The 23,191-nt window shown below is 39.8% G+C and overlaps 1 protein-coding gene across 1 annotated transcript in view; it reads left to right on the plus strand.

Annotated features, from left to right (window-relative positions):
- syne3 (spectrin repeat containing, nuclear envelope family member 3) overlaps positions 1–22,949 on the plus strand; it is a 63,240-nt gene extending 40,291 nt beyond the window's left edge. The window contains exons 15-18 of the mRNA XM_039785810.1: positions 2,362–2,505; positions 8,435–8,620; positions 10,726–10,776; positions 17,986–22,949. Coding sequence (XP_039641744.1) covers positions 2,362–2,505; positions 8,435–8,620; positions 10,726–10,776; positions 17,986–18,168 — 564 coding nt within the window. The 3' untranslated portion in view covers positions 18,169–22,949. The remainder of the gene's footprint in view (positions 1–2,361; positions 2,506–8,434; positions 8,621–10,725; positions 10,777–17,985) is intronic.
- The last annotated feature ends 242 nt before the right edge of the window (positions 22,950–23,191 follow it).

The raw sequence follows: 23,191 nt of genomic DNA on the forward strand, positions 1-23,191 counted from the left end.
GGGGTTACGTTAAGTGACCTAAAGTTTTAAAAGTATCGTTTTAGCACTGGTATAATGGTAATATGTTACCCAACCCTACTCAGAAACACAGGAGTTTCCTCAATAATTGAACAATACCAAAGGGTTATGGTTTTCCTTCCTTAATGATGTTCTAAATATGTCAATACTCATTAGTATTACAGGCTGTTGCAAAACCTCTCACGATAACTAATTTACTGAATTCATCCCAAACTGATCCAGTGAACTGATTCAATCAGCTGAAAGTATTTCATGAGTTGTTAGGGCAATGCTCTCTGGGCCTCACAGTCAGCTTCTTTCCTTAAATCTTTTATTCAACAAACCAGAATTTTCCAGCACAGTGGTTCATTGTTTGTACTGGTAATTTAACAGGAAGGATTTTCTTTCCCTTGTCAGATGAGGGAAATATGAAACATCCATTCACTTAGATTGACAATGCATAAAAAGTGAATAAAAAATGTAACATAAAAAACCCCGGCTGCCTGTCAAGGCTGAACCACAGATCAACATTCTGCATGGCCAATACTTTGCGGTAAATCTTCAACAATATTGACTAAAGGATTTATACTATTCTACTATGAACAGAAAATAACAAGAAATAGAATAATATGGAGCTGGAGATGACTAGGAAGAGACACAATTGTTTGTCTGCTGTGCAGCTAAGTTTTATTAATATCTAACTTTTATTATCACAGCGCAGTAATTGTCCTGCTTGTCAAATATTACTCCATTAATATTAAAAGAACTTTTACAACAGATCTTTTGACAGCAGCCATGTGACAGTTGTGACCACTAAACTGCTCAAACTGCAGCACTTGATCCATCCAATTGTCCAACAGCCAGATTTGGGCAAATAGGCATCACAACGCATCTCAAATTAGACCTCCAACGACAGCCGATCTGGTTCAGAAATCTCTAACTCAAAAGTAATGAGTGTAGTATTAGTCAAAAAGAACCGTTAGTTAGTTCAGAGCTCACCATTCATTCCTGTGATAGCTGCAGCTGTTCAGACATCAGTCTTGAGATGTTTATTCTGTCATCTTTCCAGTTTTAGTTGTAGGATATTGGCAAGCTCGGAATGTCTGTGATCCTTTTTGCACCCATTTGGCACTTGTCTTGCAAAAGAACTGTTTTTGAAATGAAATCACATCGATAGGAACAGCCTGTTCTCATGAACCATTCGTTCAAAAAACTACGAAAAGTTAAGCACTGTAATTCGTTATTTTGCTGTATTCACTGCATTGACGGCCGCTGTATGAGAACGCGGCTGGTCGCGAGGGAGGAGGTCGATGGGTGGGCGTCATGGAGCTCATAGCCAGCCGGCGTCACGTTACCACCCAACATCACGTGACCAGCCATCAGTCTCTTAATTTCGTAGGATATCCTACATTTTGATGTGGACACATTTTAGTATGATATTATACGGACCCGTTCATGAGAATGCGTTGATAGGAAAACAAAGAAGCACAGAAATCTGGTGACAGATGACTGTTCGTTCTCACTGATGGATTTGTTTTTAAGGAAAAACTCAGGAGTAGCACAAGTCATTTCACATACGTGTGACACATGAGACACAGCCATCTTCTAACCGTATATAAACTGGGAACTATATTCTCAGAAAAGCAAAGCACTGCTACTCTCTGCTCGGGGCTTCTCAGGTGCTGCAAGCATATCACTCCGCCCAAGTAGCAGAAGTAGCAGTGCTTCGCCTACTGAGAATATAGTTCCCAGTATGTATACGGTTAGAAGACAGCTGTGTCTCATGTGACCTTGTTATTTGTACACGCTGTGACTATACAAATCACAAAAACTACAAAAACTAAACAATATGTAAATAGGAAAATGTTGGCGTTATTTTGTCACGTATTGGGAGCAGTAGGCTAGATGGAACCAATTACCTTCAGGATCTGTGCTAGGCTAAGCTACCGTTGGGGGCAAGAAGGGTATGTATGGACTTCTCTAACTCTGGGGGATACGGTGAATAAGACAAAGTCTCAATAGGTCGGCGTGTTCCTTTAAACTTATTCTGGAGGTATTACGTTTAGCTGAACCTTAAGGTAAACAAAGATATTGCAGGCGCCGTAAACACAGATGCTAAAAGCCTAGTGTTCTCTCTCTCTCTCTCTCTCTCTCTCTCTCTCTCTCTCTCTCTCTCTCTCTCTCTCTCTCTCTCTCTCTCTGAGACTGGTTGAATATTCTCATCCCCTGACATGTGACCTGATGTTGTCTAAGCTTTCCCTTTGTCCCATCATACCACGACATGGCGTTTCTAGACTACTTACTTGTTGATTGTGTTAGTGTGTGCTGTGCAAGAGTTTTCATTAGTTGTTTGTGGTTTCATAGGGGGGCACAGGGCGGTACAAATCCATGAAGAGGGAGTTTGAGGCCTGGCTGTCCAAACAGAATGAACTCCTCTCAGGGATCCTCTGCACCAAGGGAGCAACACCCAACGCCAAAGAACTCAAGATCCGACAGGACACACTCAAGGTGAGTTTGAGTTTGTTTGTTTTACAGCTCAGTCTGTAGTTGAAGTATGACACCGCCTCTTGTTCTTGGAGGTAGATGTTAATACTGTAGTTTGTTTTAACATTATTTTTTTTTTTACATAACCGCAGTTTCTTTGTTTAATTGCAATTAATTGCTAACATTAGCTAATGTCTTAAGGCGTATGACTAGTAATTGTGGATTTTGTTTCGATATGCCAAATTGTAATTATATAGGTGATTATTAGTCGGCCGTCCGCAATATTTGTTTAAGGCAAAATATGTGTCAAACCATTCTGAATGAAGTATTGTGGTGCTGCAGAGACGTCCCGGCCTACAAATCCTATCCTACAGACAGAAATCTTTGTTTAGTACAGATCCTCGCATAAATCACACTATAATCATTTTAGTTTTTTAAATGTTTAATATTTTTCAATAAAAATGAGAGAATTATACAAAAATGATCTTTCCCTCCAATATCGTGAATCATATCTCAATCGCAATATCAGTCAAAATAATCGCAATTCGATATTTTCCTCATATTGTGCAGCCTTAGTATATGCCACTAAGAGTGATGTAATGATAGATTAAGTGGAATTGAACTTAAAGTAATAAATGAGGCCAATTACTCTGGATCCCATTTTACAGAAAACTTAATGGAATATAATATAAAAAATAAAATGCTCAGGGTAATGCTCTGTAATGTAAACAATGTGAAGGTACTGCTCAGGTCGATCACCTGTGGTGTTGATATGTTTGTCTGCGTAAATGTACCCACGTCTTAGGCAGTGATAAGAAACCTTATGTATAAATGTATGAGTGCATTAAACGGATGGGAAAACATTATAATCTGTGCGCTGGTAAATCCAACCGTAAGCTGCACATGTTATACTTCACACTGAGAATGTGACGTCAGAAATATGAACATACAGTCTGCACTGAACTAAACTGATATGTTTTCGTTCAGATGCAAGCTGTTAGTGGTTTCTTTTAAGTACGATACGATACAATACAACTTCATTGTCAGTTCACACCGAAATTCATTTTGCATTCCCGAGGATCTCGGCTAAAAAGAAAAAAAAAAAAGTAAAATAATCGCAGAGCTAAACAACAATTGCACACATAGTCCAAAGATTAAGACATATCAACAGCCATGGCAAAGAAACATGTTACATGATATCCTCGGTACCAGAGCTTAATTTGCAGGAAACTGATTTTGCTTTAGCAACCGTATAGACTGCTGTATAAAAGAGTTCCTGAGCCTGTTGTATCTAAACGAAGGGACTCTAATCGCCTGTTAGAAGCCAAAAGTTGGTATTCATAATTTAAAACCTGCACGGAGTCAGAAGAGATGCTGTTAGCGAGCCTGAGAATGCTCTTCTTGTGGACTGTTTGAAAGGAGTGTGCAACAGGTTGACCAATGATCTTAGCGCAAACTTTAAGTTGATTGTATAATTTAGTTTTAAGTTTAGCAGTGCTGGCATAAACCAAAGCAAAGTTTTTCACTGCAGGAACTTAAAGTCCTGATATTATGCTCATTTTCAGGTTCATAATTGTATTTAGAGGTTATATCAGTATAGGTTTATGTGGTTTAATAAAAAACAAAACAAAAAAAACATATTTTTGTTGTACTACACATTGCTTCAGCTCCTCTTTTCACCCTGTGTGTTGAGCTCTCTGTTTTAGCTACAGAGTGAGACATCTCACTTCTGTTCCATCTTTGTTGGGAGTCGCACATGCGCAGTAGCTAGGTAAGGACTACTAGCCAGTCAGAAGCAGAGTATGAGGGCGTCCCTGACAGTACCTAGGTAAGGACTACTAGCCAATCAGAAGCAGAGTATGAGGGAGTGCCACGCTAGCAGCTAGGCGAGCATTATAACGTGTGTTACAAAGTGACCACGTTTGTCTCTGAAGTAAAGGCTGGACTACAATAGAGCTGTTTGGAGCAGTTTGTGAACAGTGTTTTCTGTTGGAGATGGTAAGTCCCTTTGGGGGGGACTTTGGGCTTTTTCACTTTGTAAACCTATAACATGTACAAAAAAGATATATAACACGATACATGAAAGGGAAAATGCCAAAAAGCATAATATGAGTACTTTAACAGAATGCAACCTGTATCATTTGTCTTGTGTTCTGCTTTTATTTCTACATTTTTTTTGCCCATTTGGGGGATGAGTTCCTGCAACTCCATTTGGGCACTCAGGAGGAGATACCTATTGAAAATGCCTGGTAGTAAGCATGTGTGACTTCACATCACAGCAAAGACAACTTCAGCAAATACAACAGCAAACTCAACCATTTTATGACCACATCTGTGTGGAGAAGGAAGAGCGAAGCTTGTTGTACAAACCAACATGTCCGGTAGGGGTGCACGATTCAGAAAATGACGCTATTCAATATCGATTTTTAGGCTCACAATTCAATTGAAAAACGATTCTCGATTTAAAAAAAACAAACAAAAAAAAACAACAATTCACAGTATGTAAATGTAGTTACTTTTCCCATGTGATTGCAATAGACATACAATTATTTATTTTTTTAAATATGAATCGATTTTTTCAAATTCTATGAATCGATTTTGAATCGGTAGAGCTTGAATTGCAATTCGAATATGAATACATTTTTTTTGTACACCCCTAATGTCCGGCCTTCAGTATTTGTGAAAAGGAGGCCAGCTGAAGTCAAAAAGATTACTATACTCAGAGCCCGGCAGAAATGGGGAACACAATGCAACACATCCAAACTGAGCAGGGAAAAAATTTAAAGAGGAAACAAGATTATAGAAAAAATAAAGGTAGGGCAAGGCAGCTTTATTTGTATGGCACATTTCTGCAACAAGGCAGTTCAAATATCTAATATAAATAAAAAAATATATAAAAACAGCTAAAATAGAATAAGACAGATATGATATAAAAGTTACAGTGCACTGTAAGAAATTAACAATTATTTAAAGAAAAAGGCAACATCGAACAGAAAAGACTTCAGCCTTGATTTAAAAGAACAGAGTTGCAGCAGACCTGCAGTTTTCTGGGAGTTTGTTCCAGATATGTGGAGCATAAAAACTGAACGCTGCTTCCCCCTGTTTAGTTCTGACTCTGGGGACAGGAAGCAGACCTGTCCCAGACCACCTGAAGGGTCTGGGTGGTTCATAAAGTAGCAGCAGATCAGAAATAAACCAGTCAGTGCTTTTATAAACTAAACTTATTTTGAAATCAGTTCTTTGAGGGACAGGAAGCCAGTGTAAAGACTTCAGATCTGGAGTGATGTGATCCACATTCTTGGTGTTAGTGAGGACTCGAGCAGCAGCGTTCTGAATAAGCTGCAGCTACCAGATTTTTAGGGAGACCTGTAAAGACACCATCACAGTAGTAAAGGATAACCGTGTGCACTGTGGAACAAACTGGCGCACTGGACGCAGTTTAGGGCTACTGCCCAGCGTACATTGACCCCTGCACTACCCTTGATTCAGCCAAAACATGAAGAAAAAACAAAACAAAAGTTGCCTGTTTAATGGCATTCATCCAAAATGTCCCAGTTTGTAAAATACATAACACAATGAAGAACCTAATACCAAAACCTCAAAAGGTTCCTAGAAGTTTGAGTTATGACGAGCCCCAGGTTATGGGTTGTTCCTGCAGTGAAAAAGGGCTAATGGTTTGTTAATGTGTTAAGAAAATTGAATTCACTGTGATTGAAATGGATGTCTCCGGGCAGAAATCTGACACAGTTTGGAGAATCAAACGTATTCACACTAATATGTGTTTTAATATTAAAGGCTGGATTGCCTAAGGATCTGGAAACTCCAAACGAGTCTTTTAGTACAAGTATTTTGTGAAGGAAAAAAAAGGGGTGAAAATCCCTTCAATTGCAACAGAAAATCTTACAAATGTTTATAAGTCATAAAGTCTCCTCTATAATATATAAAAAGTCCTACGAAATCCAAGTAGTGGAAAGTGTTTCTTAACCATACCCTTACTCCACTTTTTAGCTTCCTTAATATTTGTAACTTCCAGTTTGTGTTGATTCTAGTGGCCGCTTTCACCTGCTGTCGTAAAGGTCTGTTCTTTACGGTGCTTTATTGCCCACGGTAGATTACTGAGTTAGCGTTACCGGGAGGTCATATAGTCGCGTTACAGATACATTGTTGCATTTCAAGTGTTGCATACGGTAACTTGGCCCTTTTGGATGTATGCGCACGAGCCAAAGCATTAAGAGTTTGTTGGAGCAACCAACGTAATAATAACTTATATAGCGCATTTCATAAAATGCACGGACACTTTACACAAGTACAGGGGAACAACGGAAAAGAAAATAGTAGGCCAACACAAACGCGGACTAAAAGGAATAACACGTCCATGTTAAATGGAAGGGAGTCGTAATTTAATGTTGTCTACTGACGTCCAACCACATCGCGCACTGTGAAGTTATTTTTAGAATAAAATGGACATTACGTACCCGAGTGAGCGTGACTCTGTTTCGCCAGTTGTCTTTTTTTACTTTCCCTTTCAGCTTTTAGTTGTTCTTTGTGTAATTTCCTTCTTTTCTGTGAGGGTTCTGCCCCAGTATCAGCCATAACTACAGCAGATAACTTCTAAAATTAAATTAAAATACAATTAGGCCTATATAAAGACATTTCCTGCTGTGACCCTTCAGGATGCTCTGTAGCGCCGTCTACCTGCCGTAAATCATTTTGTGACTTTACGGGAAAATTCGGACCCAGGCAGAGGCATTGATAAAAAACTATATAAAACTAGCGTTGTTTTCACTGTTAGTAAGTAAACTTTATTTATATAGCACCTTTCACAGACAAGAGGGGACACAAAGTGCTTTACAGTGAAACAAAAAACCACAACACATACAAAGCTATATGGCTAATTAAATGCTTGTCTAAAAAGATGAGTCTTCAGGTGTTTTCTAAAGGTTTCCACAGAATCCAAAGCTCTCAAGGCTAAAGGGAGAGTTAGACTTGTTTGCTGTTACAGGTCATTTACGATCATCAGATGGAACATTACACAGTTACAGAAAAGTGTAGAAGTGGCATGTATTCACTTGAAACAATATTTTAAAGGGTAACTTTGGGGTTTTTCAACCTGGAATCTATTTTCCTGTTTGTTGTGTCTAAGTGACCGATGGGAACAACAATCTTTGAAATTGGTCGAGTAAAAAGCGAGACAGCTGCAGGCGGCAGCGGCAAAAACAACCTGAAATGTAACGTGTAATCTAGAATACACCGCAGCATGTTTTTGTTGCTTGAGAAAAAAAAGAAAAAAAGGTGCCGCTGCCCGCTGGGCAAACTGTGCAGTAGGGCTGCAACAATGAATCGATAAAATTTGATTATTAAAAAAGTTGGCAACGAATTTCATTATTGATTCGTTGTGTCGCGCAAATGTTACGCCACTCACTCGCGTAGAAAAAAAAAAAAAGCGCGGAGCAGAAAGACAAGAAAAAAAGAGCAGAGCGGGGGTAGAGGAAATACGGAGAGAGACTGGAGAGACCCGTAACGTTGTTCTGAAACATTTCATACTAAATAAATCAAAAACGTGTTAATTGCAAGATAAGCAAAAGCGACATGGTATGGCACGGGCGCACCACGGGGATGATTCAGCTTCTGACTCAACTAATATATGAGTACCTCAAATTTGTACTTAAGTACAGTACTTGAGTAAATGTACTCCGTTACATTTCACCATGGCGGCGTGTATGGGTAGGGAGTTCCAGAGGGAGGGGGCTGCAATGGTGAAAGCTCTATCACCCCAGGTACGATGCCAAAAAGAGGAAAAAAAGAAATGAGTGCACTTTTTTATCAAAATAAATTGACGATTAATCTTTGCAGCTCTAGTTCTGTTGCACCTTAAGTTGCTTGTCATTCAGACACAATGAGCTTCCTGTTGTAGTCGAGCATGGCTAAACGTCTTTGTTTTGTCCTGGTGCAGGCTCTGAGGGCAGGTGTGGCCGGGGGTCAGGAGCAGTTCCAGCTGTTGCTCCAGGAGAGTCTGGGCAGCGAGGCTGGTTCTGGACCGGCAGAGGACGTGGGTCTGGAGGAACTTCGCTACCGCTGGATGCTCTACAAGTCCAAACTGAAGGATGTGGGAGAGGTCAGGGCCAGGGCTGGTGGCAAGGTGAGCTGACAATGTAGAGTGAAAACTGCTTGCATTTCAGTTCACAGAGAATTGCTTTTCAAGGCTTTTTGTGCATGTTTGCAACAATCCTAGATGGGGAGAATAATCTCAGGCTGATGAGAAAATGAGATTGTACTAGGGCTGCCCCCTCTTAAGGCCAGTTTGTGCTTCTGTGTTAAATCGACAGTGTAGGTACACACAAAGGTACGTGGAGATACATACCCTACGCCGTAGCCTGACGTGCACCTCTCAAAACAATTTAAAGGTGCCCTGCCACACGTATTTCATTACTTTGTGGTAATGTCTGAAGTTCGTTTGTGGAAAAAATGCCTTGGTTACCTTGTTTCAAGCCATTCTAGCGTGGTATAGAAAGCCTACAGGAAGACTCAGCTCGATTTCTGCCAGTTCTCATTAATAATCAGTTTGAATCTGATTGGCTAACAGCTAGCCAATGAGTGCCTGGCTGTCAGACTCCTTTACCCAGCCCAACTGGACGAGCTCATGCTTATTTCTTTTCAGTGGCTATAGCTGACAGAGGTGGTAGCTGTTGCAGTGAGGCGGAAGGTAGAGGACCCAAATGCAGGAGGAGACAGGCAAACAGGAGATGGTTTGAACTCAGGGGTTTAATATAACAAAACTGCAGTACAAAGACTGGAAAACTCACGAAGCAATGTATAAACCGACGGTCAACAACATGGACAGGAACACAAGACACGAGGGAGCAAAACACAAGTCACAGGGAAGAACACCAGATGATCTAACAAGAGACAAAGGGAACACAGAGGCTAAATACATGAGGGGATGAGTAAATCAGGAACAGGTGAGACAACAGGTGAAACGCATCAGGGTGGGGCAGGACAATCAACAAAGGAGGGAAAACACAGGAAGTAAACTGGACAAGACAGAAAACCAGACTCTCAAAATAAAACAGGAAAAACAGACAGAAAACATGAAATCAACTAAACACAGAAACTTGACACAACAAGGGAGAACAGAGAGCAGGAATTAACCAAAACCTACACAATACAGATAACCAACAAAAACGTACATACAACATACAGAAAAGTACAAGGAAGCAACGGAAATAGCGCAAAACACAAGGCAAAATGCTGAAACCATAACAGTAGCAGTTCATTTTCACATTCACAACATAACACAAACACATATGGACCTAACATATTTCAAAAAATGAGAGACCGTCTGTTTCTCTCACTATGACTCTAGAGTCTGCACTCGCTCTGAAGTTAATCCCCGTCACACTTTCACACACACATGCCGGCCCTGCCATTAGAGATGGACGCACACACCAAGGCACAAGTATAAACTTCAGGCCATTTACTTACTTAAATTTAAAGTGATGCTTTTGCATGATTCTTTAAGGGGAAACTTAAGTTTTACAGATCTGTCAATTAAATCAACTAATCAATTAGTGGAAAAAATCCTGTTGAGTGTTAGTCGCCTTAAAAGTTCTTAAGTCCAGGACAGCCCTAAACTCTGCTTGATTTAGGAAACTGTCTATAGTTGCTGTTGTATGTCAGGGTCCTGCTTTAACTCATGTGCTTTCAGTGATGAGCTGTCATGGGATTCCCCCGGTCAGTCCACTGTTGTTTTTTCACCACAAGGTGGTAGTGCAACCTCATTTAGAGCACTGCTTGCACAGTGACTGTTCGGATTCCCTGTCACACATCTGTAAAGAAGCTGCTGCTCAGTACACTGGATGCTGATTACAGTGTTCTCCAGATGTGGTGGAACCAAATGAAAATGTATTCTCAATCCCACATCAATCAACCGTGCAATAATAATGTGCAATACTGTAAATACATTTCACTATTTATTCTCTTTACTTATATTTATTTATTGTTTGATTATCTTTAGAGTGTCTTGTACTTTTCCCACTATCCCTTGCTGCTGCTGCAACAGTGTGAATTTCCCCGTTGTGGGATTAATAAAGGATTTAGTTTATTTATTTTTAAGAACAACGCCCTGGGCCATGCAACACTAAAATGTCACCTATCAGTTCAACAGTGTTGTCCTGCATGAGTCAGTGCTGTAGTATGATGTTTGTAACTCTTGCTGAGTTTTTTTTTTATTTCATATCTCTGCAGAGAGTCCAAGCCGAACAAGAGGAGCCGCCCGTCGCTGCAAAGGTGCAAAAGGTAACAACAAACTATTTAGGATTTTAAAGAGATTACTCAAAATAACTGGACATCACAATTGTTGCAGAGATTATCATCAGTATCCATTTGCTCAATACTGAGAGTAGGATTACCATGATCAATCACCCAAGGCACTGGGAAATATGAAATTCCTCCAAAACTTTCGCATTAATTTTATGTAAATGTAATCACTTTCACACCAAGTCTTCCCTTACATTATAATAAAGCATTTATACAGTTAAATATATTTTGTCACACATTTTACTTGTGAATAAGGAGTGCTTGATTTGAGCTGTATAATTAACTGACTTATATGTAAGTCAGTTAATTAGCTGTGGAGGCCGACATTTTAAAATGAAATAAAAATAATTTTTTAGTTGAAAAACCTTGTACAACTAGTACTCTATTAAGTGGCATGCATGTATTTTAAAGTAGCAGGAGATTATTGTCCACACAGTTGTGGAAGCCGTGTCTACTGCCTCCGTCTTATTAGTGTTGAAAAGAGTGTAAGAATACGAACGGACTCTTCACCATCTGAAACGGACTGGTGGAGCATCCACTGAACTGATTTTCAGGAGAAAAAAAAGACATGATGATGACGGTTACAAAAAATAAATGCACTTACGTGTTGCTCTTTGTAGTTGTAGGATTATTTGAGGCTAATGTACTTGTACTGATTCTTGCTGTTTGGAGTTTGTACCTTCATGGCTGAATGCACTTACTGGAAGTCACTTTGGATAAAAGTGTCACCTTAATAATATTAAATGAAATGTAATGATCCAGGTGGACCTGAGCAGAGCCACACAGAGAGAGAACAGCAGCATGCTGGAAGTACTGTAGCTCTGGTGGAAGAGAGCAGCAATACATTAACATACAGAACATCTGGTCCACCTGGGAATCCTGATTATTTTCATTATGGATTGATCTGTCTATTTATCTGCTTTATCCATAAATCATTTGGTCTATAACGTGTCAGAAAATGGTGACAGTGACCTTCACAATTCCTAAGAGCTATCTTCAAATCTTATGTCCAACAAACAGTCCAAAACCCAAAGATATTCACTTTAGAGTGATATGTAAGAGACAAGAGCAACACGTCTTTTAAAAATCAGATAAAGACCTACCTTTTTAGACCAATGTTTGGTTGACCTGTCTCCACTTTATGTATTTATTTTGTTTTAATAATAACTGTAAAAAAAAATTGTCAAATTGATGAATCAACTATTTGCTTCAGCACTAGACACAGAGGAGTATAGGGGTGGGTATCTTTTGGATTTTTATGATTCCGATGCCGAACCGGTACTTTTAAAACGATTCCGATTCCTAAACCGATTCTTGAAAAACTGAAAAATTACCTCAAAGAAAGTCTCTTTTATAGATGTGGTAGCTGTAATATGCTTTTACATCCATTTTGGTGAGCCCAGAGGGAAAATATGGCATTTTAAAAGTAGCCTACATTTACGGTAGCTAGCTAACGGTAGACTACAGAGAACGGGTGATATTTTTACGTCCTTTTCGGAGCGACAGAGGGAAAATATTTTAGTCGACACATTAAAGCGCCCATATTATGCTCATTTTCAGGTTCATAATTGTATTTTAAGGTTGTACCAGAATAGGTTTACATGGTTTAATTTTCAAAAAACACCATATTTTTGTTGTACTGCACAGCTCTCTCTCACTGCTGCAGCTCCTCTTTTCACCTTGTCTCTGTTTTAGCTACAGAGTGAGACCTCTTTTCTTCTGAACTCTCTTTGATTGCACTTGCACATGTGCAGTATCTCAGATCGTAGATCACGTCAGCTAGTTCCATAGACCGTAAAAGAGGCTGTTTCTCGAATGTCGGTCAGTTACACGGCAGTATTAGCTGGGATTCTTCTAAACGAGGGCACACATGTAAGTAGTTCTTTGGTAGATTATGGTGAACTTGTGTGTGTTGGAGCAGTGCTTTGCCATTGAGAATGAGGTAGCATGCTAGCACTAGCATGTTAACGCTAGCATGTTAACGCTAGCATGCTAAGGTTGCGGTTAGCCAGCTTGTTTCGGCTAGTGACGTAGAAAGCCATGCAGACCAGCTCACCCGGAGACTGAAGGCAGGACACATTCAGAAACCCGTATTCCACTCAAAACAGCATGGATGATTTTTTTCAAAGTTTGTATGCGTGTGGAAGCACCAGAGACACAAAATAACACCACATATCCCAGAAAAAGTGATTTTTTCATAATATGGGCACTTTAAGTGGAACCGAAATGAGGAACCGGAATATGCGTTTTAATCCGGTCCGATTCCTACCGATTGCGTAGGAGCCAGTTCCATAGTGGAACCGGGTTTCGGTACCCAACCCTAGAGGAGTATTAGAAGAATTAGGCTAGTTGAAGTTCTGCAGGTAGCGCTCTTTTCTTTTGTCTTTTAAGCTGTGGTACCCACGCTGTTTCATCATAAACACCCAGTTCTTAGGAACAAATGAACATAACACATTTTTATCCTGTGTAGTGGAGGAGTAGTGAGGCAAAATGACCTGCTCTAATTCAAAATGTTTGGCTCTGTCTTAAAGATTTGAACCAAGTGCTTGAGTGCATTCATTTGACACATTGAAATGTCCCAGAAGTCTTTGGGCTGCAGAGAGCCAAGCACCTGACCTGACCACCCAGGACTGGCACCAAGTCAAGCATATCAAACCAACCCCCCCTCCCAACCATTCATTCATTCAGTGAGCAGATGAAAGCACCCTGTTGACCCCTCAGCTGAGACCGCCCTTCAAACATTCCTGTGTCTTTTCACACACTTTTTACAGGAGGAGGCTTCTGCTCCTGCTCTTTTATCAGCCTTTATCTTCGGGGGAGGGCGGTTGATTGTTTTATTGACTGGATGCTTTGTTGACTCACTGCATTTGTTTTTCTTTTCTAGTGCCATGAAGCAAAAACACCCACCATTTAGCAGCTACTTATGACTTTGCCAGATTACATTAATTGGTGTGCTGGGAAAATCTCTCTGAATTTAAGGTCCTTATAATTCTTTGAGTCTTTTGAATCAAGAAAAAATTTTTGATCGGAAGAGATTGGAGAGCTTTTTGGAACTATACTGTTAGTGAACAGACGGTGCTCTTTGGTTAGGGGCCATGAACAAATCTAATAGACCTCAAGGAAGAACCCAAGGCACTCGTCGCCAAGAACTATTATTTTGAAATGCCTTTACTACATCGGGCACATTCTCAATAGAATGAGATTTAAAATAACAACAACTTCAACTCGTTTCGGCGTCCAGCCTTCTTCAGGAAGTAACTCCTTCAGGAAGTAACTCTCTAAAGAAGGAGGGACTTGTGCCTTGGGTTCTTCCTTGATGTCTATTGGAAGAAATAATGTGTATTTATTTTTGGAACGACAGGCATCTTTGTTTGCATGTCAGATCAACAGTATACATCCTGTCTGCTTTGCTAGTGTTGGGCTTCATGTGTCTAAGCTGTCAAAATGTAGTCCCAAGTAAGACGAACACCTATCAGTTCTAATCAATCTTTCACAGTAAGGTGAGGTAGTGTGTGCAGATAAGACACATACCTTTGTCCTGTGGGTGTTTGTCATATGGAGGTATGATTAGCTAGTTTAATTTCCTCTTCCATCAATCATTAACCTTTACACACAGCCGGTCCCTCTCTCTCCCTGTCTCTCTCCCTCTGTCCATCTGAAGTGTTTGACCATGTTGTTTTGTTTGGTTTGGATTTGTGTTCATGTTTTCATGTTCCTGAACTTCTCAAGATCTCTGTCAAATGATTCATGTATTCATTGGAACAAGTTGTCTGCAGGATCCATTAAGCTTAATCAAAGACAGTTATGTTAAAGGTATATGCAAGTAGCTATATTAAACTTTCAGTGAGAAATCGGCACAGGAAGAAATGAACGTTTTTAAAACTGTGGAACTGAGTTGACAAGATTGAACTAAACCGAAGACCTTTTGATGAGGTTTTATCATCATTTAAACACCTGAAAATGGTTATGAAGATTCTTATCCAGCCCTCGTTCTGCAACTCCATGAGTGAGCCTAAAACTGACCCTCTACTTGTATTGTATGGTCTTTACTCTTATGGCCAGCGGAACTAATTATGGTAAATTTGGTGGAAGTAGACCTACTCATATTCATATATGAGGGGTTATTTTGGGGCATTTTGAGCGTTTTTAACTTTACAGAGACAATGCTTTGTGACTTGGATTCTTAAAACTAGATTCTTACTTCAGACTTATTTTTGTAGATCCGCCATCAGCTCCATCGGTTGTGATAATAGATTAGATTAGTTTAGGTTAGATTAGATAGACTTTATTGTTCCCAAATTGGAAAATTTTAGTGCTACAGCAGCAAAATATCAGACACACAGCACACATACAGAATATACAAGAAATCATAAATAAGATAGTATACAAGAACAAATATAGTATTTAGAAAGATGTAATATTGTGCTCAACACAGTAATTGTGTGTCAGAATGCGGCGGCATCCCCAACATCCCCCAGGTTAGTCGAATGTTTGGAAGAGGAAACAAAGACAAACAGTGAAATTATTACCCAAACTTGTAACCATCAACACAGTTTATAGAACCACTTCCTACTTCGACTTTGACCTGTTGTACTTGATGTGGTAGTGCGCACACACAGTTTTCCTGTGCAATGAGGGATTATTGGCACGGTCATCTAAAATGGTTAAAATAATCTCCATAAATGTTGAAACTGTTGGATGAATACAGATACATTACACAGCATATAGTGCATTTAGCAAACCTAGATCCCTACAATTATTTACACTTTATAATGGTCATAAGTCATAAGGCACATTGTGCTTCTAATGTGTGACAATCATACAATTGCTATGGCCATGGCAATTTTATTTATATAGTACCTTTCACACACGTAAACCCAAAGTGCTTTACATTAAAAACAGGGTTGTTATGTCCCCTTCAATGGTAAAAATATGAGCACAAACATTAGAACGAAGCAGAAACAGAAATAAGAATACAGTGAAAGCATCAACACAACAAGACTATCTTTAAAAATGAACAAACAACTGCAGAATGATATTTTTCTCACTCTGGTGCATGAGGGAACTACACTACATTTTTCTTAGTACTACAGTGTGTCATTGTAATTTATTTAAGCAAATAATATTCACATAACAATCTTACAAAGAAACAGACCATCTGTTGCCTGATGTGTTAGCGTTTGATGCTGGGCCTCAGTGAATTTTTTACTTTGCGGGCAAATGTGTGATTTTACATTCAGTTTTTTTCCAGTGAGTCTGTGTGACGCAGTGCTCAGGAGGTGAAAGATGAACGTAGGCGGTAAACATGATTCACAGAATAACAAGTGTGAGCGAAATGGGAAAGAGTGTCGGGGCCTAAAGCTCATCACTTTACTGTGTGCAGGATGTTTGGCAGTGTGTGGGTGAACTGCTTCTGCTTTCATCTTATGGTTCTTCACTTTCCCTTTACTTACCAGGCTTAAATGTAGATCTGCCCATGTGTTGATAACAACATTTTTATTTTTGAAGCATTTCCCAGCTAATGAATAATCACAAAATCAATGAAAACATTCCTAAAAATTCTGATGAATTTGCTGCAGAAATCCAGAAAAGCAGTTTAGGCACATATGGAGGTACAGTCTTTAAAGCTGCAGTAGGTAAGATTGTGAATATCCAGGACTTTGCCAACAAATTTTAACTTCGACAACTTCTCAGTCCCTCCCCCCTTTCTGCTGCAGCCCAAACCGTCTCCTAAGCCCCTCCCACACAACAGAGTTTGACAGAACTGCCTAGGCATGTCCGACAACATGTTCAATAACTAAACACTAACACAACGTTAACTTTACTCACCAACAGTAAAACGATGCTAACTAGCAGGCTAGCGTTAGCCATTTCAGCATCATATCAGACCGACCACTGTGCAAAACTATCATCCTCACCAACGTAGCTTTGTGGACTTTTGACTACTAGTAACCAAGTGAAAGATAAATCATTCATGGTAATTATGTTACCTGTCGAGAGGAAATGTGACTACGTCTGCATCGTTCTTCAGATCTTTAAAATCCTGCAGCTCACGCCACCTCTGAAAAGCCTCTCCAATATTCACCGGAGTTTTGGGAAACCTTTCTGCAGCTCGTGCGCGGTGAGGGGGGAGGGGAGAACGCTATATATGCATGTACGTGCCTGAGCAGTGATTGACAGGCAGATAGACACCCCCTGTGGCCCTGATTGGAGAAAATCGACCGGGAGCGGTGGAATTTTGCCAATGGCACTACAGGCTGTAGGAGGTGCCAGAGGAGCTGGGTTTTTTTTTTATTTTACATAATTCATGTAGTTCTACTGGAACATAGGGTCAGTTTCAGCAAATATGACAGAAAGTTAGTTTTATAAGACTTACCTACTGCATCTTTAAGACAAGGTTTAAAGAGAGTGCTGTGCGAGTCCATTATTTATTTATTTTTGAGGTTTGTATAAAATTATGTTGCTTCCCAGAAGTGTTTCCTATCTATTCAAATTCAAATAATCATATGTTGGTCAAAATACATATGTTTTAGCATCCGAGTGCTGTTTTCACAAGCACTTCTTAAAACGTTTTCCCACGTGACCTGACGTATGATGCTATACATCCTTATTGGATATGGGCTGTCCAGTCCCTCCAGGTTTTCACGGCCTTTCTTGAGATTGTTGCGGCCCAAAATGCCTGATTTTGCAGGAGAATATTGTGGATATGACCCATGCCTTTGGTGTGGGAGACCTGGGTTCGATTCCCACTGCGATACATCAACCAATGTGTCCCTAAGCAAGACACTTAACCCCTAGTTGCTCCAGAGGCATGCAAACTCTGACATACAGTATATAGCAATTGTAAGTCGCTTTGGATAAAATGACATGTAATGAATAATGTAATAATGTTCTTCTTCTTTACAAATGACTGACTGACATGTCATGTGCGTTCTTTCTGAAAAGTTTTTAGAAATGTCTCATGATATATTGTCTCTCAAAGTGTATTATTCAACTTTTGTTTATGTTAAAGAAGAAAAAGAAAATTGCAATATTCAATACTATCGAATCGCAATACTTCCAGAATCTCAATAAATGAAAATCGCAATACAAATCAAATCGGCACCCATGTATCGTAAAAAGAATCACATTTGAGTAAAAGCATATCGTCCCAGCCCTAGCGTTAATGTGTTGTTGTTGTTGTTGCAGAAGCCCGGCTTGTTGCAGCGGGTGTGTCGGCTGGCTCTGCCTCTGTGGCTCCTGCTCCTGGCTCTGCTGCTCCTGGCCTTCCTGCTGCCCCTCATGGACCACGGCAACAGCTGCTCCCTCTCCAACAACTTCGCCCGATCCTTCAACATCATGCTCCGTTACGACGGGCCACCGCCCACGTAGGAAAACCTCCTCGGATGGAGTAATATCTTATCTCGCTCTCTACAGAAACGTGCGATGCTTTAATAGACCGTGGCTTATGTAGGAAATGTTAACCACTGTCCTTTGATCACAAACCTTCAGTCCAATCCAAAGGATTTGCAACAAAACTTTTACTAATTTTTACAAAAGGACTCCTTTTAATATCATCTCTACTAGGATGGACCACAATCTGTGAAGGAACACAAAACCTAGAAAAGCGTGCAAACAACCGTTCTACACATTCTAGACCTTAATGTCAGCTCTGCTGAGTCTCACATCCTTTGCTTCATTGCAGTTTACAAAACATGATTTGTTAACTTTTAAACTATCTATCACAAAGAGTATACAAAGGTCCAATCGGACTACGAATCCAATGTTCATTCTAAGAATTTCAAAGTATTATAACCAGCCTGCAGAAGCTGCAACATCTGTTAACCAAAGTCATATTTTGTCATCTTTTATTGGCATGTCTTCCCAATATGGTAGTTTATCTAATGGAGACAAAATGATCTTCCTCGAACCTTTTTAATAACTTTGTTTTAATAATACCTAATATAACCCATTATCAGGGCTTGCTTGAAGTCACTTTACATATATTTTTCTTGGTATTACTACTTACCAATTTTATCAGTTTTAACAAGTATCTTTGTTGGTTATAACAACGTTATATCATTTAAACCTTCTTGTTATTACACAAAAACAACAAATCTCATTCAAACATTAAATGCTTCTCATCAGACTAGAAACATAAAAATCATAGTTTTCGTGCAAATAAGTGGTAGTCGATTAATTTCCTACATGGTATATGCAACCCTGGGGAAACTTGATTACTCATGTTACGTCTAGGATTATACCAGAGCTTGGTTTTACTCGTTCATTTGAAAACAAGAAAAGCTAACCATTTAGCCGCCCGACTGAAGGTTCAAGGCCTACCTGCGTGCTAATGCTTGACGTGTCCTCAGCTTCGACGCTGGCCAGCCCACTCCTCTCCACTCAGTCAGTCGGTGCAGCGGCAAACAGCGTTGACACTCAGTTGACAATTAATTTGTTAGACATTCACAAGGCGGACATAACATTAACACAAACTCCGCGGGAAAACATCACAACAAGGCAGAAAACAATCCTCTTCAGTGAGCTGTTCCACCGCAACACGTGTTCTCTCATGTCTGCTTCACTTCCGCTTTTCAGCCCTGTGATTCATATAAGCCACACCCACGTCAGCCTGGCGGCCAATAGGAACCAACAGGTGGATTATGAGGTGACACTATACACAGGGTGAGAGATGCTCAGCCAAAGTCAATCGGTCCGTATAATGTGGAACACGTACCAGGAGATCCAAACCAAAGACTACAGCAACAGACTTGGACATGACACTGTTGAAATATATCTCTAATTCCACCCTGCAGTGGTACCAACATACACTCCCTGAGGTAAAGCAATGCTTCAGCTAATGCTGTGCTAATATGTAGCAATGTTAAATAACTAGTTTGCAAAGAATTACAAAGTGCAGCTTTATATTTTAAATGGTTATGTTTCATCTTTTTTTACGATTCTAAGGTAAAAAGAAAAAAAAAAAGACATTGTGTGTTCCTAGTATTATGAAGTCAACCAGGGCTGTCACTGTGTGTTCATACTGAGAGCCGCTTGGCTAATGCTAACCCTTGTGTTGTGACTGTGAGAGAAAGCGAGGAAGACCTGATACTGCTTTTTCGACCAGCTGACCGTTTGTAACATTGAACTAAAATGGATCATGGATCAATTTATTTCTATAGTTTGTAGCTGTCTTGACCAGATGACTTCGCTATTGGCTGTTGAAACAGATGACTCGACCAGTCCACCATCAGCTGGCTTGAGTCGAGCGCCAAAGTCCTGAGCTTATCTGATTGAGGGTTTCTTTCAACGAGTCTGGCTGAAAAAGTGAAACAGTTTTTGATCAGGTTGCTCACGGTGTAGACACACACGTGGGCCGCTCATTCAGTAACAATTTAGTTGAAGTGGTAACATGAAGATTCATAAGCCCATGATATAATCCTTACTCTTACAATGTTGGATTATGTCAACCTCATCCAGTGCTCTGAATTCTAGTTAAGAAGGACGTTTCAATATTAGTTTAGCATTTGCAGAATGTACTTTAAAGAACCAAAAATGCTCCTTAGGTTGATTGCTGTCAGTATAATATTTTTGGGGAATTTTAGGCCTTTATTATATAGGACAGCTGAAGATGCGAAAGGGAAGAGAGAGGGGGAATGACATGCAGCAAAGGGCTGCGACAAGGACTGAGCTTTTGTACATGGGGCACACGCTCTACCAGGTGAGCTATCCAGGCGTCCCGGTCAGTAGAATATTTGACAGTACATGGTCAAAGTTCTTCTGTGTTCTTGCATGTAAGTTTAAGATTTCCAATCTTTTATTTTTATCCTGTTGGCACGGATTTCCTGACTGCTAATCTGCCACTATTGATGCAGTAATAAGGTGTCCATGATCTTGTTTTTCTGTTCTTTTCTTTTTTTAACTGGACAAGCATCTCATGAGAGCTGTTCAACTGCTTCTCTCTTCTGAAGGTGCAACTTTGCAACAACACGATCAGCCTAAACCACCAGTGAAACCAGTTAGAAAGCCCCTGACATTCTCTCGGAGCACAATGTACTCCTGATGCCAGTGCTCGAGCTGTAAAACTTAACAACTTTATTTTTTTGTGCAAACCCAAAATAATCACTCTCTCTTTTCACTCCACACACACACCCCTAAAAATACACCCAAACACCTCCACACACCTTCACACACACCCACAGCTACTTTCCCTTTTTTGGCTGTGTTTGTGTGTATGATTTGATTTAGCATGTTGCTATGGCAACAGCGGCCAAATCAAGTGAATGTGTGACTTCACAAGTACTCCGGTGTAAGAGCCATGTTGTATTGTTTACAGTTTTAGTGCTTTTTTAGCTGCCATACTTCTTATTTAATGTTGAATTCAGCTTTTGCTTGGGAATGAAAGTGCACAGGTGAAGACACAAAGAGGTTACATTTTAACTTCATTAAATCGTCACAATTCTGGTTCAGGCAGACATGAAAGTATAACTCCCAGGAATAAAATGAAAACCTAACAGCCGGGGGATTTTGTCATGGCACAAATCAGAGTGAGGGCGCAGTTCTTTTCCGCACAAAAGAATGCTGTGTTCACATTATGGCAGAAAGCAAAGTTTAGCTTTTAATGGGCGATACTGTCTATCATCCTTTAGGTTCAGCTGTTAGGTATGGAACCAAGTTCCCTTTAAATGATGTTTGCCTCAGTCTCTAGCGCTGCTCTAACGTACTTTTAAGCTTCCTTTAAATCCTACTGATACAGAACATGACCTGGCCTTACATTGTATCTGCTTAGGCTAAACTACAGTCTCTCTCAGTAACTTAGGGTTCCTTGAGTTGGGCCCATGACACAAGTTATTATATGTATTAGTAGCGTTAAGTTTTAAAACTGTTCAAATGTCTTTTGTTCACACATTTGGTAACGTTCACATAGTTTTCTATAGGTGTTTGCAATCATAATTATTCCAGGTATTTAGAACAGTTATAAAACTTACAAGCAGGGGCAGAGCCAGACGTGATCATTCAGGGCTCAGCCTAAATATAGGGGGGTCCGGGTGCATGCTTAATTTATGGCAGCAATATGCACTATTGTTAGTTTAAGACATTTGACAAAAAAATTGATAAAACCTGTACATCATTTGGAAAAAACATGATAGTTGCCATTTGTATCTAACTGTTCTCCAACTGTCTTCATCGTTCTGAAACAAGAACACAACATATGTTGAGGATGAATTATTTTCACTCCTGCCTGCCTTTTTTAAAATTACATAACATAGGTAGGGTAGGAATTTGGTGTGAACAGCATTATTAATCTTAAAATGAAGGGCGATACTGCCCCAATAATATAACTTTAACTCCATAGATTTGCCGGTCGTGTCGCAGTCACTGAGGGGAAAATGACACAAAGTTGAAGTTATTTTAAAAACCTAAAAGATTTGAGGCTTTTGAGAAAACATTGGGGGCTGGAGCCCCAGAAGCCAGCCCCCTCACTCCGCCCCTGCTTGCAAGTAGCTAAAAAAGTTGCATCACATATTAATGCAGACATACACTTACCATGGCCTTAAAGCTTTGTGTGTACCCTCCAGTTAATCAGCTGTACTCAGTGCCATAACTTTCTGTATTTATTCAGTATATCACTTTATAAAGCACTCTCATGTACTATATACCAGTTAATAACTAAGTTTAAGTATATGGTTTTGTCTTGTCATGTGTGTTAATGCTGCATTGTAAACTCAATCAATGATCACTGCCGCTTATTGCGAAGCCCTTCTGTCTATTATGCATGTGTCGCTTCAAAGCCTATGCAATGCCTGGCTCAAATCCTACATTGTGTCCATTGTTACCTTATGCAACATATGAAACGACTTGAATCTCCTGAGCACAACTGGTCCTTTACACATACTGTGCATGTGTGGCAAACATACAGCAGAAAAGCTGCCAGAATAGTTTGAGTACACTTGTTATGCAAAAAAAATGTCCTAAATGCCAGTGTCTGCTCTCAGATCGAGGTGTTCAATATGAAAATATGCAGGTCATGATTGACAAATGAGAGCTTTTTTAAGTCTATTTTATAAATTTTTTGAAACGGAGAACAAAATGTCATATTATTCAAGAGTGCTCGTATTTAACCAATGTTTGTTTTTTTATTCTGATGAAATAAAAATGCAGTTTGAATATTTTGTGCTGGAATCAATTTTTTGTGTTTAACAATGTAAAGAATATGATCTTGTGACTACCGTTGCCAGGGGCTCTCCTATTTTCCACCACTGTTATACATGAATACATACAGACAGGTAAGACACCCTTGGAATCACTTATCACTTTTTGTACTAACTATTTCCATCTACTTCCTGTCATTGTGTGAAGCTAGGCTAACAATGTAAAGAATATGATCTTCTGACTACTGTTGCCAGGGGCTCTC

Source organism: Perca fluviatilis, chromosome 20 (assembly GCF_010015445.1).
Source record: "Perca fluviatilis chromosome 20, GENO_Pfluv_1.0, whole genome shotgun sequence".
Lineage (NCBI taxonomy): Eukaryota > Metazoa > Chordata > Actinopteri > Perciformes > Percidae > Perca > Perca fluviatilis.